At 38.3% G+C, this 18627-nt stretch overlaps 1 protein-coding gene across 5 annotated transcripts in view; it reads right to left on the bottom strand.

Annotated features, from left to right (window-relative positions):
* Nucleotides 1–10262: 10262 nt before the first annotated feature.
* SH3D19 (SH3 domain containing 19) overlaps nucleotides 10263–18627 on the bottom strand; it is a 188222-nt gene continuing 179857 nt past the window's right edge. For all 5 annotated transcript variants that reach the window (XM_043567522.1, XM_043567539.1, XM_043567531.1 and 2 more), the window contains 3 exons: nucleotides 16047–16233; nucleotides 15513–15610; nucleotides 10263–12189 (listed from right to left, as the gene is read on the bottom strand). In XM_043567522.1, the coding sequence (XP_043423457.1) occupies nucleotides 12085–12189; nucleotides 15513–15610; nucleotides 16047–16233 (390 nt within the window). In that variant the 3' untranslated portion in view covers nucleotides 10263–12084. The remainder of the gene's footprint in view (nucleotides 12190–15512; nucleotides 15611–16046; nucleotides 16234–18627) is intronic.

The raw sequence follows: 18627 nt of genomic DNA, 5'->3' as shown, positions 1-18627 counted from the left end.
CCAACGTGGGGCTTGAACTCATGAACTGTGAGATCATGACTTGAGCCAAAGTTGGACGCTTAACTGGCTGAGCCACCCAGGTACCCTTGTGATTGAATTTTAAATGGTTTGGACTGTTTGATGGTGGGTTTAATCAAGTTATCTTCTAGGCCAACTTGAAGGTGGATAACATCCATCCAGTAAAAAACTGTAAAGGATAATTCTGTTTCCAAGTATCATATTTTTTATTACTATTTTAGATTGTGGGGGAGGACAGGGGGAGGGGGAGAGAGAATCCTAAGCAGGCTCCATGCTCAGTATGGAGACTTGGGGCTTGATCCCACTACCCTGGGATCACTATCTGAGCTGAAATCAAGTCAGATGCTCAACCGATTGAGCCACCCAGGTGCCCCATAAGTACCTTATACATTTAATACATAGATTTTAAGTATTCACACTTTGCTTTTCTCTACTTGATTCTAATTGGAACAATTTTACTTTGGTCTTTCATAGGAAAACAAAAACTGTTAAAACCAGGGATACAGCAGTCTTCAAAAACAGGTTACTGAAGGGGCACTGGGGTGGCTCAGTTGGTTAAACGACTCACAGCCAGGAGATCATGACTGAGCTGAAGTCAGGATGCTTAGCCAAATGAGCCACCCAGGTGCCCCACACAGGTTCTTAAATGTGGAAAAATGAGAAAGAAGAGATTGGGATAATGCCATGTGAAGATTCTGCCCAATATTACTAGCTTTGATAAAGAGGACCATGGGCCAAGGGAAGCGAATGCCCTCTAAAAGCTAGAAAAGGCATGGAAATTCTCAGTGTCACAATGGTACAATAGAATATGCCATCATTATTTATCCCACATTGCATGCACAGTAGTCTCACCACTACCAGTATAATCACTGAGAAGTTTTAAAAAAAATTTGACATACGGCCCACTGAATTTTTATGGTTGTGCTGTTAACATTGTCTGAGCACATGGCCATTACTTCTATTCTCCCTCTTAGGCCTTATGTAGTCCCACTGCTACAACTATGTCATTGATACCCACTTCCAGTCCTTAGGTTGATAGCTGTATAGTTACTTTGTTTGATACTTGTTCTCTGGTCACTTCCTAAGTTCTCATGGCAGTACTTTCTGAGTTCTTGCATGTTTAGTACAATTTGTCAGGGTGCTTTATACCTGAAAGTCACTTTTATGGGATATAATACCCTTTGGATTCTGTGTCTCTCTCTCTTTAAAAAATAAAAACATTAAAAATATAAAAAAACAAACAAAAAACAACCTAACAGTCAAAGTGGATAATATAACATCCTTGGCTCTTTGAGCATCTTAAATATACTACTACATTTTCCTCTGGCATAAAGATTGCTAAGGAAAATCAGATGATAATCTAGTTTCTTTCCCTTGTAAGTCACTTTCTGGTTTTGGCTAGAAGCCCAAAGAATATTTTAGTTTTTTAAATCCATTAAGTTTATAAAATGTGTCTTGGTAGTAGTTGTTCTGATTGAATAGTCTCAGGTATGCAGTATACTCTGTGAATATATAACTTCAATTCTATTTGGGGGTAGTTTTCATAAATTAAAGTTTTTAGCATTTGTTCTATTCCCTTGATTTGGTGCCCTTTATCGGGGACTTCCTTGCCTGTGATTTCCTGGCAGCCGTTATGGTCCCTAACTATTCATGTGATAAACTCCTTGGGATGTATTTCTGGGTGATTTTGTCAGCTAATTACTGCCCATGGGCTAAATCTGGCCAATGTCTGTTTTTTGATGGCCTACAAGGTGAGAATGGCTTTTCCATTTTCATATGGATAAAAAAAAATGCTTCATCACATGTGAAAATTATATGAAATTAAAATTTCAGTATACACAAAGTTTTACTGGAACACAGTACACTCATTCAGCTTTACGTATTGTCAGTCGCTGCCTTTTGCACTACAGAGGCAGAGTTGAGTAGTGACAGACCACACACAGCACACTCATCACTTCACACTAAGGTGCAGCACAATGCAGACTGCCACGTTTATATGTATTTCATATCACCATATCACTGCCGGGTTTATACGTGTTTCATAACACCTTCAAGACACCTTCGAAGATGCATTACATAAAATCTCATTTCAAATCAGCCATAAGCTGTGAGACCATGACCTGGGCCGAAATGAAGATGCTTCAGTTAAGATGCTTAACTGACTGAGCCCACCAGGTGCCCTTGTTTTCTTTTTAAAGAATCATTTTAGAAATATATGCTGAGATATTTATATTTGATATTTGAGATCTGCTTCGAAATAATTGGGGAGGAGAAAGTGTCAGGATCTGTGCAGTGTTTGACATTTTACCCAACTTATAAGCTTTTTAAAAAGTTAGTCTGCCACAGTTTCATGGATACCGGCAAAAGATATGAGACTCCTGAGTCAGAAATAAAAGGACTTTATTACTCACAGCATATCAATAGCTGAAGCTTCATGTTCATTTGCGACAGTTTCCCATGCTCCTCAAATCCCACAGAGGTAATGCAAAGGATCCATCATACAGTGGGTTGCATTACAGAAGAGGAACACTACAAATTCAGCACTTGGATAACTAAGTGGAAGCAAGTCCGCTCTTTTTCCAGGGGGAGACATTACATCATCCCTCAAGGTTGCAAGGTGCAAACACCAACCTGAGAAGGCCCATTTACTGAAGCACATATGGTCTCCAATACTCAAAGCATCCAACAAGGAGTTGGGCCCCCTTTTGTGGCAGGTCAAAGAGACCTGCCTTGATTACTACAGGGATTAAACATTCTAGATCCACCCACACAGTCCCCCAAAAATACTTGGTGAGCAGGCCCCTGAATTTTATTGGAGTTTATCAAACACCCCTGTTGGGAGTATGATAAAAACCAGTCAAGGCCTATAGATACTAAAGGTTCTGATTCACCAACAGGACACCTATTGTAGTGAAAATATTGGACATCAAAGGGTAGAGAAACTTGTGTTAAATCCTGGCCCACCCACTGGTGGCAAATGGCAGGGGAGTCTACTCTAAAAGTAGCAGTGACCTGGACAGAATAATCTTTGAAACTTTACAAGCATTTATTACAGCACAAGTATGTACACATCAACCTCAGGTTTAGCAGAATATACACTAGTACACCCGGACTGAGCCAGAGAGGCACACAGGTGCATACACACAAATTCAGAAAATATTTTATAAATTAATTTTTTTTCTTCATTGCAAGTTTTGCCCAAATGCCATGAGTTAATTTGAATGCTTTATTTCCTGGGGCACCTGGGTGACTCAGTCATTTAAGTGTTCAACTCTTGATTTCAGCTCAGGTCATGATCTCATGGTTCATGGGCTTGAGCCCAGCATTGGGCTCTGCGCTGTCAGTGTTGAGCCTGCTTGGGATTCTCTCTCCCTCTCTCTCTTTGCCCCTCCCCAATTCAGGCTCTCTCTTGCACACTCTCGTGCTTTCTCTCTCAAAATAAACTTAAAAAAAAGAAAAAGAAAACAATCACAATCCTATTAACATACTTCTAAATTTCAATAAAAATTCCTTAATAGTATTAAATATCCACTCACACCAATTTAATCAATGATTAATCCTCTGTTGGATATAATGCTGTGATAAGCAATGAAAGTGTGAAAGCAAGGGTAGTAAGCTTCCATATGCTAAGACCATTCATGAAGTCAAAGTTGAGAAATTACTGCAGGTGTCATTAGCTCTAAGTCTGTTTGCAGAACTGTTAACTGTTTTGTGTCAAAAGAAGATATAACTCACTATAGTGGTGGAAAATGACAATACCAACAGACTGTTAAAACCAAATGCTGATAAGGAGTGAAGTAACTGGAATTCTTAAACATTGCTAATAGTGTATAAAGTGGTACAACGCTTTGGAAAGCAAGCAGCTTTTTAATAAAATTACACATTTATCTACTTCACTACTTAAATTTACTCCTAGACATTTATCCAAGACAGATAAAATCCTATGTGTACAAAACGACTTAAGAATGTTAGTACTAGTCAACTGTATCTCAATAAAGCTTAGGGGGAAATATGCATACCAGCTTTATTCATAATAGCTAAAAACTGGAAAAAATCAATAGGAAGATGGATAAACAAATTATCATGTTTTCTTATGATGAACTACTACTGAGGAATAAAAGGGAACAGACTACTGTTACACACAATGTGGAAGAGTCTCAAAAACATCATGTTGAGCAAAAGAATCCAGAAGAGCAGATATTACATTATTTCATTTTTATGACATCCTAGAACAAGCAAAACAAATCTTGGTGGTAGAGATCAGAACAGTGATGGCCTCTGCAGGGGAGGAGAGCAGGATGTGATGACTTACTGGGAAAGGGCACAAGAAACTTTCTACAGTGCTGGAAATGTTCTATGCATTTATTGATGGATATGAGTGTATAGAAATTGCCAAAACTCACAGAACTGTACACTTAGTATCTACACATTTTATGTACATTATGCTCCAATTAAAGAAAAATATGTATCTAGCCAGCTACATCATGGACTTGCTGCCATTTAGTGTCTGTCCCACTCTGCAATATGCTTTCTACACTTCATATCTACTTAGGCCTGGAACCAAACCTAAATATGCTTCTTTTACCTTTCTCATGGGCTTCTTGGCTGCCCTGGTATTCAGGACTTTGGCTCTAGGTACGGCCACATGGCTAGATCTGATCTTATGTTCAACATTCTAGCAGTTATGGTTAGTATTACTGCCATCCATGGACTGATGGCAGTGTTCCTTACTGCCAAATCCTAAAGAAAATCTTACTTTCTGCAGTTGGACACCAGCTTGAGTGATTTGGCTGCTGGCTTTGTGGGGGACATCAGTATGTGGGGTCTGCTCAGCGGGCCTATTTGTGAGCGTAATTCTGATTCTCATCTTTCCAGGGGTACTCAGCTTCTTTGGTTTCATCATTGCCCTTGCTCTCTTTACAAAGAACCCTCTCTTTGTGACCATCAAATAGAAGATGTTGTAGCAGCCATCCAGCCCTATCTAGCAGGAACAGCCAGACACACTTTTATGGGGGCAATCATCCCACCTGGTAGTTAGTCTTCTAGATGCATGACGCTTCAGTGCTCTACATTCTGTTGCTCTCTGACCTTTTCCCCAAATTCTCATTGCAGTGGACAACTAGGCCTTCTCATAGCCCAACGAGGCCCCTCCGACCAGCAAAGATGCAGGTCTCTGTCTGCTCACCAATATTCATCTTCCCCTAGAGGACTCTGCATATACAAATGAATAGGGTAATTTTTTTTCATCACTGTATATGTATTTTTCAATAGCTCTGGCATTTCATAGGTCTAAAGAGAAGACACCACTGTCTCCTTAGTACAGGCATACCTCATTTAAAACAAATATTTATTTATTTATTTTGGAAGAGCGCAGGCAGGGGAGGGGCAGAGAGAGGGGGGGGGGTACTGAGGATCCAAAGTGGGCTCTGCACTGACAGGCTAACAGCAGCGAGCCCAATGTGGGGCTTGAACTCACAAACCATGAGATCATGACATGAGCTGAAGTCAGATGTTCAACCGACTGAGCCATCCAGGGGCCCCAGGCATACCTCATTTTATTGCACTTCATTGCGTTTAGCAGATACAGAGTTTTTTACGAACTGAAAGTCTGTAGCAACCCTGAGTCAAGCAAGCCTACTGCGGTCATTTTTCCAACAGCATCCGCTCAGTTTGTGTCCCTGTGGCACATTTTGGTAATTCTTCTAATATTTCAAATTTTTTCATTATTATTATATTTATAATGTTGATCTGTGATCAGTGGTCTTTGATGTTACTATTGTAATTGTTTTCCTGAGACACAATATTGAAATTAGGCCAGTTAATGATGTGCAATGGCCTCTAAGTGCTCAAGTGAAAGGAAGGGTCACACATCCCTCACTTTAAGTCAAAAGCTAGAAATAATTAAGCTTAGTGAGGAAGGCATGTTGAAAGCTGAGATGGGCCAAAAACCAAGCCTCTTGCACAAAAGATAGTTAAATTGTGAATTCAAAGGTAAAGTTCTTACAGGAGATGAGAAGTGCTACTACTCCAGTGAACACACGAATGATAAGAAACTGAAAAAGCCTCATTGCTGATATGGATAGAAGATCAAACCGGCTACAACATTCTCTTAAACCAAAGCCTAATCCAGAGCAAGGCCCTACCTGTCCTCAATTCTATGAGGGATGAGAGAGGTGAGGAAGCTGTGGAAGAAAAGTCTAGAGCCACAGCAAGTTATCTAGAAGATCCAGCTAAGGTAATTCATGAAGGTGGCTACACTAAACAGATTTTCAATGTAGACAAAACAGCTGTATATTGGAAGAAGATGCCATCTGGGATTTTCACAGCTAGAAAGGAGAATTCATTGCCTGGCTTTAAAACTTCAAAGGAGCGGCTGACTTTCTTGTTAGGGGTTTATGCAGCTGGTGACTTAAAGCCAGTGCTCATTTACCACTCCCCAAATCATAGGGCCCATAAGAGTTATACTAAATCTGGAGCACCTGGGTGGCTCAGTTAGTTAAATGCCTGACTCTTGATTTGAGCTCAGGTCATGATCTCATGGTTTGGGAGCTTGAGCCCTGTATCGGGCTCTGTGCTGACAGTGCAAACCCTGCTTGGGATTCTCTCTCTCTTTCTCTTTCTGCCCCACCCCTGCTTGTGCACACTCTCTCAAAATAAATAAATAAACTTAAAAAAAAAAAAGTAAAAAAAAAAAAGAGTTATGGTAAATCTACTCTGCCTTTGCTCTATAAATGGAACAACAAAGCCTGGATCACAGCACATCTGTTTACAACATGGTTTACTGAATATTTTAAGCCCACTGTTGAGACCCACTACTCAGAGAAGATTCCTTTCAAAATATTACTGCTCACTGACAATGTACCTGGTCACCCAACTTTGGTGGAGAAGTACAAGATTAATGTTGTTTTCATGCCTGCTAACACAACATTGTGTTCCGTGGCCCATGGATCAAGGAATAATTGATCCATGGATCAAGGACTTTTGAGTGTTCTTATTTAAGAAATAAGGCTATGACTTCCATAAATATATATTCCTCTAATGGATTTGGTCAAAGTAAATTGAAAACCTTGTGAAAGGATTCATGATGCTGGGTGCCACTAAGAATAACTGTGATTCATCAGAAGATGGCAGATTATCAACATGAACAGGAGTTTACAAGAAGTTGATTCCAACCCTCAAGGATGACTTTGAGGGGTTCAAGACTTCACTGAAGGAAGTACCTGCAGATGTGGTGGAAACAGCAAGAGAAATAGAATTAGAAGTGGAGCCTGAAAATGTGTCTGAATTGCTGTGATCTCATAATACAACTTGAACAGATAAGGAGTTGCTTCTTATAGATGAATTAAGTGGTTTCTTGAGACGGAAGCTACACCTGGCAAAGAAGCTGTGAAGACTGTTGAAATAACAAAAACTCTAGAACATTTCGAAAACTGAGTTGATAAAGCAGTGGCAATATTTGGGATAACTGACTCCAATTTTGACACAGGTTCTCCTGTGGGTAAAATGTTATCAAACGGCATCACATGCTACAGAGAAATCGTTCATGAAGGGAAGAGTCAATGGATGTGGCAAACCTCACTTAGTGTTATTTTAAGAAACTGCAACAACCACCCAGACCTTCAGCAGCCACCACCCTCATTAGTCAGCAGCCATCAACATTGAGGCAAAAGGATTACGACCTGCTGGAAGCTCAGATGGTTAGCATTTTTTAGCAATAAAGCATTTTTAAATTAAGGTATGTACATTGTTTTTTAGACGTAATGTTATTCCACACTTAATAAACTACCGTATAGTGTAAACATAACTTATATATGCACCAAAAACCCAAAATATTCATTTGACTTGCTTTATCGTGATATTCACTTTGCTGCAGTGGTCTGGAACTGAACCCCCAGTATCAGTGAGGTATGTCTGTATAGAGTAATCTCAGGTAGGGTACTGAATTGAAGGGTTAGTTAAATGCTCTGACACTCTTTGAAAGTAACAACTCTGCTCCTCACTGCTGGCTACCTGGGACAGGGGGAACAATGTGGTGGGCCTTAGTGGTCCTCTGAGTCAGGGCTCTATTAAATAAAAAACTTAGATATGACCGGGGAAATAAATGTCACTGCCCTTTTTATTCTAGTTGTAAAGTAGAACTAAATATAGGTCACTATTTTGGTATGAAGACTCTTAGTTTATTTCTGTTAAAAGAGGATATACGACCAAAGGTAATTTTACTTTCTGAATTATAAACTTTAGTTCTTACTTCTCCTGAAAAACATTTCAAGTTATTGCCTAATTTACAGTATTTGAAGATAAATAATCCATGGCTTACATTCCATTAAGATTCCTTAAAAAAAAAAAATCTAGAATGTATCCCATCCTCAAATATACATTTATTAAATAGCTTAACAGTGCCTGAGTTAATCTATTAGACTCCAAAATACAACAGTTTTTTGCACTATATGTGTATAAAAAGCTAGGTTTAGGAATCGTTGCTGTTACCAAGAGCACAGCCCTACAGTCACACCTTCTCATGATCTGATGCTTCAAGGATTCATATATTCTCTACTACACTGAAAAGGAATGCCCACTAATGAATCAATTCATGCCTAGGTAACATCAATATAAATTGTGTACATAAAATTGAGAAACTAAGCAGGATTTTTTTTTTTGAGGAAATAAATTTAAGGCTTTATTCTCTGCAACTCATTCTAATTGTGTTATATCTGAGAAGTTATGGTTTTTTTTTTTTTAAGTTTATTTATTTATTTTGAGAGAGAGGGAATTCCAAGTAGGCTCCACACTGGCAGTGTGGGGCCCAACGTGGGGCTGGAACTCATGAACTATGAGATCATGACATGAATCGAAACCAATAGTTGGATGCTTAAGCGAATGAGCTACCCAGGGGCCCCATATCTGAAACTATAGACAATAAAACAGATGAAATCTACTTGTTTAACGTATCACGTTAGCACAACGAAAAAAGTACTCAACTGGAAATCAGTAGAACTAGCTAGGTTTTGCTTTAAGCTCTGCCATACCTGTATGACCTTAGGCAAATCATTTAATCTCTGCAGGTTGAGAGCTCTGGTCTGCACTCTTCTGTGGTTTAACAGGATGAGCTTGCAATTAGGAGAGAGGCCCCTAGATGGTGCTGTTGTTCTGACTTAGGCTTTGTATTTTTTTTCCCCTCTATAATTACAGTGAAGTAAAAACGCATAGGTTAGAAAATGATTTCCTATTAGTTCTGAAAAAAATCCAGTGTTAAATATTCAAAATGGCATTGAATTATGAATCATATGGTTCATGTACATTTGGCATTAATTGAAAGGAATAACTATTAATGATTATAACAAATATTCCCTTATAATTAGCTCAAATATCCATCGCTATTTCACTAGGTATATTTATCTCAGCTTAAGAAACTGAGATACTAAAATAAAAACCAAACAATTATTGTTAAAAGAGTACTGATGTATAATAAATCCTATAGAAAAAAAAATTTTTTTCAAATGCTAGTTCTAACAATAAATCTTGATAAATGCAGACTGTTTTTCACTATGAATGTTTCAGGTTGTATTTAAAACCTGTGATTTCCATGAGCCCAGTGACAGATATCTTACATTACCCCTCCATCTATATAAACAAAATCTACTTTTAAAAAAAAGTACATTAAAAAAAAATCTTTAAGTATTTTAAAGGATAAGAATAATGTATTAAGTGACTTCTCTAGTTTCAATCCACTAAAGAAAAAGGATTTGAAGATTCTAGTTTGAGTAGGCTTGGATGTACAATATCAGGTTTCATCTAAAATTACTGAAAGGAAAAAATATATTTCTATTCCTCCCCTATGAAATTCACCGAGTGTAATATGTTCAATCAATACAGAGAACAAGGAAATACCTATGAAAACCCATACTGAGCAACATTCCGTCATTTTGTCAGTTGACTGGGTAATAAGTGGCAAGCAAAAAAGGTGTCATGAAGGAGTGAAATGATACAAACTGTGAATTTTGTTTCAATGAAGATTTTTGTCTACAAATTAAGGAGGAAAAATACTGGATCTTGGGGATCTGAGATAGTATTGCTATATGTGAAAGCTTTCCATCTAACCAACCAATCTACCAATCATCCAACCAACCAACCAACCAACCAACCAACCAACCAACTTTTATTGAGTCTACATACATGGTGCAAAGGGCTGGAGATACAAAGGTACCATCTCCATTCTCAAAAAACTCAGTCGAGTATGAGAAAAGGACTTTGAAAAAGTTCAGCTCAGTTTATTATAGTGTCAAATAGATTTACAACTATTGCACTTATCATTCTGCTAACACAAGGCCAAAATTTAAAAGGAATATTTTTCTCCGATAAAGCTAGGCTTTCATAATCTTTGATATATGATGTTAAAATTACACAGGCAAAATAACATACCCCCATCCTATTCCAGACACATCCCCACTTCCTTATTGTTGTGCACCTTGCTGCAAATAAGAATTTAGTCAAGATAACGCTAAGTCATTCATTTCTCGTAAAATTACTCTTGAGATTTGACAAGAGTTTTCTTTATACTGTCCTCTTTAACCAAAATGTAAGAAAAACAGCTCCCATATTCCCAAATCAATTGTAATCATGTAAATGGAAGATGAATTTCCATCAAAGACAGTAAACATCTCTTCCCTTACAAAACCCCACATGGTGTTCACATAATGGTTTGACAACTGGCTGCCTAACTTTTGGACAATGGGAAATCATAACAAAAGCAAACAAGTGGTCTAGTATATGAATTCTTCTCAAAAATAGAAGAAAGTCATGAACATTGTTGGGCAAGTGTTTTACATTTCCAATGAAATTCTATTCCATTGATCTGTTTGAAGATTGTCTTCGACCTATTTGGCTTAAGCCCATAAACTGTAATTGATTCAGTCACATAAAGAACCACTTTTATCTTAAGCCTGGAATGCATAACAAATGGATACCAGGAAAGTGGTTTTTCATTTGCTCTAATAATTTGTTCAGGGATGAGCTGGGGGAAAAAGCCCAAATAACTATCAGCCTTCGGTCTTCTTAAATTATTTTTCATTCTGATTATAATGGGAAGAAATGAGCTGTGGGGGTTTGGTGTTTTCTGTTTTAACCGTTGCTCTGTATTCTGAGATATATGCAATTCATAATGTACCACTATAACAAGACAGTTTTTATATATTACTGGGGTAACGCAAAGAAAATGAATTTTTCTTTGGGTACCAGTAATTGTCAAAAGAATGATTGCAGATTCAGAAAATGTGCTTTATAATAACCCTGTTAACATAAAATATACATGGAAGAGAGAAGGTATGGCAGGTAGGTGGAATGATTGGTTAGTTGTATTAGCAAGGCATTTCAAGATGATTTTGGTTCTTTTGACTAAGATACATCAAATTTTAATCACCCTTAAATCCTTAGACAAAGGGAAATACTTAGTAACATAAGGAGCATTCGATGAGCACGAGCTGATTCACCACGTGCTTATAAAGGCCCCAACTAGTTAATAAACTGCCTCACCTGAAGCAGAGATTTGCCCTGGTAATAAGGGATAATGCGCTTAAGTGGTTAGAATTAATTTGAATATCAACAATGAAATTTAGATTACCAACCATGTCCTGATAGTTACAGCATGGAGAATATCAAATGTCCTCTTTTTAAACTAAAGTAAAAAATGGAACAAGCATGGTTAATTTCCTTGTGCTGATGAAAAGATGTCTAAGTGCAACTTTTGCTTGTAAGCCTCCCCATGCTGCCATGTCACCTGACGCTCTCCCCAGAGGAAGTGTCTGTCTGCCTTGCTAATCCTGCTTGATGTCTTCCTTGATAGAACATCAAGGCTTGCTTATGGGTTTCCATGTACAGGTTTCTACTGTGAATGAAAGCTGACTACAAAATCATATTCTGCTTTCAGAAAATTCTAGTGTACCATGTACAGCATAGGTATTTCATTCAGTTTAAAAAAATAGTGCAAAAACATATCTGATAGTCAAAGTGATAGTTCAAGTGAGTTCTTGTGCTGAAAAACACAGTCAAGCTTCACCTTTAGCTGACTTGTCAAAACTGAACATAGTTTTTGGGAAATATTCCAGATTTTCCCATTAGTTCTCCACTCATCCAGTCATCATCTACAGATTCCAGCTCTGTTATGATGTCTCCAGCCTGTAAGAAGACAAAAATTGGAAATAATGATTAGTTTCTGTCGAGAATAAGCATGGTAAGCAGTCTACCTGGACAGGCATGGTTAATCTTCTCTTTATGTAACTCACTGATCCTGATTTGCCCAGAGGATTAAATGATACACCACAAAGATGATCTATACCTTATGACACCATTTACTTGTATGCCACTTCTCCTCAGAGCCTGTTCCTTTGCCTTTCTCACCCTTGCTGTACTTTTATTTTCCTGTTTGCATTTTGTGCCCTCCCCCCAATTACTTCTAATCTAAAATACTTCTTTATTAATATATAGTTTTTCACGTAATAATTACTTATTGAGTACCCATCATATGTCAGACACTGTTCTGAGCATTATGGCTACAACAACGAATAAAGACTTCAGTTTAGAGTAGGGAGACAAATAAATAAGCTGGCAGAGGAGGACAGACAGTGTGGGACTGTCTTCTCATTAGGGCAGTCAGGGAATGCCCCATTGAAGGTGACATTTAAATAAAGACTTGGAGGTAAGAGAATAAGTCCTGTGCTTATGATAGGTCGTGTCCTACCTTATGTACTTCATAGGAATTAACTCATTTAAACAACACTGCATCCTAGAGGTGGTTACTATTATTGTGCCATTTTAAGAGAGAGATCCTTACAGACTTCTGTATTTTAAAGAGAAGGAACTTGAAGCCCAAAGAGATTACATAGATTCCTTGGTGTCACATATCTAGTTGGTGGTAGAGACAGGATTCCAATCTAGTGTGATTTCGAGGGCCTGTATTGCTAACCATTGGGCAACATGGCCACCACATCTTATAGTGGACTTTTTACTTAGAAAGGCTTTTATTATAATTGCCTTTCCCAACATCCTGAGCATTTTGTACTCTACATTTATTCTTCCACCTAATGGTATCCTCCTCTACCATTTGGTTTATTCCATGCTTCTGTGGCCTCACGATCAAATTTACATTCTTTCCTGTCTTTAAAGGGCTTCTCCCTGACTCAGAACACTGATTTACCCTCATCAGGTTAGTCAAAGACGCTGTATGTCTCATTCATGTGAAGATTATAATTCCTCAACAGATGAGGACATAATTTTTACAATTATCTCCTGAAACTATTTTGTTCCTTATGGATTCTAACCATTTCTTAGAATCTGGGTTTAAGATTCTATAATGGTTCAAGATGACCCTGGCTACTTTTAAGAATATCTTTATCAGGCTAAATGGATTTTATTTGTAGCACTAGTACATTGCCCTCTGGAAAAATGGTTTGATTTAAGGCCTTTCTTTATGGAAAATGGAAAGGAAAAAATGCTATCAAATGTCATTAATTTACTTTACTCTGCCAAAATCTGTAAAAATTCTGGCTGTTCAAAATTTATATTATAAATAAGTTCCTTCTGGTTCCTAAATTATGACATAATAGTTGAATGAAACTTTTTTTTTTGGCTCTGGTCCTTATGTACATACCACATCAGTTTTCTAATGGCTAGCACAATTTCTTTTTCAAAAAAAAGTTCTACTAATATTCTGTAAATATTTAATAAAATATTAATGATTAACAATACTGACAGCTGTGAATTCCTTAACTAAAAAACTCTAGGGGCGCATGCGTGGCTCAGTCGGTTAAGCGTCTGACTTTGGCTCAGGTCACGATCTCGCAGTCTGTGAGTTCGAGCCCCGCGTCGGGCTCTGTGCTGACTGCTCAGAGCCTGGAGCCTGTTTCAGATTCTGTGTCTCCCTCTCTCTCTGACTATCCCCCGTTCATGCTCTGTCTCTCTGTCTCAAAAATAAATAAATGTTAAAAAAAAATTTTTTTTAATAAAATAAAACAAAACAAAAAAAAGAATGCAGAATATCTCATAAAAAAAAAAAACACTCTAGAATTACCTTGCTTTCAGACAGTCATTTGTAAAATGAAGACAACCTATTTTCTAGAGGATACTATGAGGTCTGTTATTACACCGACATTAAGGCCAAAATAACATCTAAATACTTTGAATCCAGATTGTTCACTTGCAGTAAAGATCACAAGAATGAAGTATGAGCCACTGATGCCCATGACTGACAGGGATCACCAAATTATAATTCTGCATTAAGAAATATCATCATTTACTAACAACATTTTATAAAAGAAATGACATTTTAAAATGAAAAAGATAGAAGAAATTCTCAGAATGGAAAACTCCGTAACAAAATAGAAGAGTCAGCAACTTTATACAGACTTTATCTCTGCATTGTCCCTTACTCCGTGACTCCCCAAGATCCCCGTTTTGTTTTAGACAGGTGTGGGGGTACCCACAACATCAAGTCTCATCTTGCCCAGTCACTCCTCTCTATTGTAGCCCCGCCACTGGCTGCTTATCTCCGATGATGGAGAATTTCCCAGCATCTGACACGGCTGTTCTGACAGCCAACTACTACGACACCCATCCTCCTTCCTCTTAGAACAGTTCCAGGGGCGCCTGGGTGGCTCAGTCGGTTGACCCTCCGACTTCAGATCAGGTCATGATGTCACAGTCTGTGAGTTGGAGCCCCGTGACGGGATCTGTGCTGACAGCTCGGAGCCTGGAGCATCTTCAGATTCTGTGTCTCCCTCTCTCTGACCCTCCCCCATTCACGCTCTGTCTCTCTCTATCTCAAAAGTAAATAAACATTAAAAAAAAAAAAAAAAAAAAAAAAAGAACAGTTCCAAAGTACTGTCCTGAGTGCTGTCCTCTGACCATGGTCCAGCTGTAGGCTGGGGAAAGAGGATCATGGAAATACTCAGTTTTTACTCAAAAAACAAACAAAAAAGAAGAGGTACTTCTTCAGTAAAGTAAGACTAAATTTTAGGCCTCTAAAAAAAAAACCTTTGCAAAGGAACTTAACCTTTTGGGATCATTTCCTCAAATTCTAATCAGTGTTTTTGTGGACAATACTCCAGTGTCTTAGGAACACTACTGCAGCCGCCATTGGTGGTAGGTACCATCTGATCTCAAAGAGGACAGTAGCAGGCTGCCAAGGCCATGTAGAGAATCATCCTTTTCTAGGGATGAATGAAAACTCCAATATTGTTGAGGTCGGATGTTACAAGGCCTAGGAATAAGGAAGTCGTCGGGGATTGTAGGGCTATCAAGTCAGGAAGGTTTTAAGGGCCTAAACACCTTGCTGATAATTTAAATGTGCCCTATTCACCTTCTCTAATTCCGTCCATTAGAATTAGGGTCTGAGATCTGTTCATTCTTAGCAAATGATCAATACTCCACCCAAATGTTCCACCCTTCAGTAGAAGACACTTCAAAATTTATTAATGCGGTTACAAAAAGACACACATTCTGACCTTAAAGGAAAGTTCATCTTCATTCTCCCCATGGAAATCATATAAGGCTTTGGCCTTCTTCCCCTTAAGTGCTAAAGCAGACATACTTTTTGCCTCAGCTGTGAAGATACCAAAAATTCAAATATGTATAGAAAGACATTAGACTAAAACACAAATCAAACATTTTAAGAACCGCTCCCCCCACCCCTCCCCCCCCAACGCTTTTCATTCCCAGGACAGAATAATTTCAATTAATTTTGAATTTATTTAACTTGCAAAAAGGTGACATTTTCCTAGCAGGAAAAAAACTATACAAAATACATTTAGTAGACAAAATTAGCCACTATTAAGTGAAGGCATTTTTGTCTTCCCCTCCCCCCATAACGCCAACAAAGTATATGAAGAGAGTTTCCATAAATTTATGAATCAACTCTTTCAAACGTAGGCAAACAAGTTAAACTGAGCATAGCCAGAGGGAAAAGAAATATATATCATTTCAAAGGTTTCAGGCTTTCTCCCCTTAGAGAGTAACTGTTATTTCTGTAGTTGTCACACCTTGGCAGGGCCGCACAAAGACTGCCGGGAAGATCCCCTCCCTGTCATGCAGTCTGCCCTTGTACCAGTCAGAGTCCACATGCTCAAGGATCAGGATCCGGTCTCCCCTCCTGAAAGCTAAGTCTTCACTGGTCTCTGCTGTAAAACTGTGAAGCGCTTCACACCATTCTCCAGAAAGACTATTATCCTGTTACAAATCAGAAGTTTGGTAAGGAATGTGAGATTTTATTTGACATTGATTTCTACAAAGCTTAAAAAGCAATGGGGGAAAAAGCTAAGGGGTCATAAGATTTCAAAGCCTGAACGCTTCTTTCAATCACCTAACATTTTATGTTGCTACCAGCTTTCAGAAATAAAAGTTTCCAATAACTTTTTTTCTTAAAAATATAATTCTAAATGACAGATATGATGGGATTTCTAGCTTTTCTGCTTTTAAAGTACATACAGTACTTAAGCAAAAACTTTTCTCTAAGTATGATCTATGACATTAGTTACATTAAAAACATTAGGTAAAAGCATATAATATTTATGACACTATGAGAAAACTCTGGTAAAGCACATAATTTTCAGTGAAGCTCTTCTTTACCTAAATTATGAACAGGCTGTTAATCCCTGGTCTTTACCTGATTCAGAGGCTATCAGATTCCATACCATGGGACTTCATTAATTCACATTTTTAATTTTATGAGGTGTAGTTAGCTCTAAGGCTGGCAGGGTAATGACCCAAACATGGTAGGTCAGTATGATGGAATGTTCCAACAAGAATGCTTTTACCCCAAACACACCGGAGGAAGGTTTTGCTCTGCAAAAAGGTGTCTCTGCCAAGTCAAGATGGGAAGCCCATGTTTGAGGAGCTTAAGCAGGAAAGAGAGGATAATGCTAAGGCAAAGGGTTGGAGCTAGACAGGCCTAGGTTTCAGACCCACCCCCAGCTTCACCTTAGTGTTGCGGCAAGGATCAAATGAGGTCATGCATGTAAGCACACTTGGCACAGTGCCTAACACATCTTAAGTTTGCAACAACTGATGGCTTATAATACAAAAACAAAAAAAGCAAACGAAAACCCCTCTTGTTCTTGCACTTGAGTAATCAATACTAACGAATGGTACTTTTGTTCCTAAGACATGTAGGTAGCAACGTGAATATTTCCTTCTGGAGAACTGTAGTCACCTTCTTCCCTGTTTGATCTAATCAGTGTGTGGTGATGAAAGAATTAAGAGACACACAGCCCAATTACCAGTGACATATTGACAATGACCCCATCAGGCTCATTCTTCTACAATATGCTGCAAATAAACAATGGAAGTCATCCACATTCCTAATTCAGTTTAGAAACTTCTGAAGTCATGCTACATAAAGTTTTTAAGCCATTTTTTCTCTCATTATACAAATATTACAAATGTTCCCGAACACCTGGAAAGTTTGAAAATGTATGAAGAAGTGAAGAGGTGGGGGGGAAAACCCACCCACCTAGATAATCTTACCACCTAAAGGCAACTAGGCAATTGCATGTTAACAAATGTATTTCCTTCTAGTCTTTTTATGCTATATATTCAATTTCCCTATAACATATTTTCCTCCCATGACATTTATTTTATAAATCTAGTATTCGTGGCCTCAGAACATTCTCCTAATAATGGTCATAGTTAGGTTGCTTCCAGTTTTTTCCTATTATAAAAACAGCACTATGACCATTTTTGTGACTAAAATCTTGTCCCATTTTTTTTATCCTCTTCTTGGGGTGAGAAACAATAATAATGTAATAATCTGTACTTTCTCTTTTTTTTAATTTATTTATTTTGACAGAGACAGCGTGAGCAGGGGAGGGGCAGAGAGAGGTGAAGAGAGAATCCCAGTCAGGCTCAGCACCACTAGTGCAGAGTCCTACTAGGGGCTCGATCTCACCAACCATGAGATCATGACCTGAGCTGAAGTCAAGAGTTGGACGCTTAACTGACTGAGCCACCCAGGTGTCCCTGTACTTCCTCTATTTTAGCATTCATAAAATTACTTGTTTAGTGTTGAATTGTATTGAATCTTTGTTAAATGGATAGGTTAATGGTATCTTATTGCTGCTTTACAAGGTATTTCTTTGATTACTAATAAGGTGAATTTTTTTCTTTTTTTTTTTAATGTTTATTCATTTTTGAGAGAAAGAGTGAGAGAAAACATGAGTGGAAGAGGGGCAGAGAGGGGGGGGAAAGAGGATCTGAAGCAGGCTCTCTGCTGACAGCAGCAAGCCTGATGTGGGCTTGAACTCACAAACTGTGATATTGTGACTTGAGCTGAAGTCAGACATTCAACCAACTGAGCCACACAGGTGCCCTAGTTAAAAACTTTTTTAATATCAGGGCACCTGGGTGGTTCAGCTCCTTAAGCATTCGACTTCAGCTCACGTCATGACCTTACAGTTCGTGAGTTTGAGCCCTGTGTCAGACAGTGCTGACAGCCCAGAGCCTGGAGCCTGCTTTGGATTTTGTGTCTCCCTTGCTCTCTGCCCCTCCCCTGCTTGTGCTCTCTCTCTCTCTCAAAAATAAATAAACATTTAAAAAAATTTAAGGGATGCCTAGGTGGCTCAGTCA

Source organism: Prionailurus bengalensis, chromosome B1 (assembly GCF_016509475.1).
Source record: "Prionailurus bengalensis isolate Pbe53 chromosome B1, Fcat_Pben_1.1_paternal_pri, whole genome shotgun sequence".
Lineage (NCBI taxonomy): Eukaryota > Metazoa > Chordata > Mammalia > Carnivora > Felidae > Prionailurus > Prionailurus bengalensis.
This window is presented reverse-complemented; position numbering and strand designations above follow the sequence as displayed.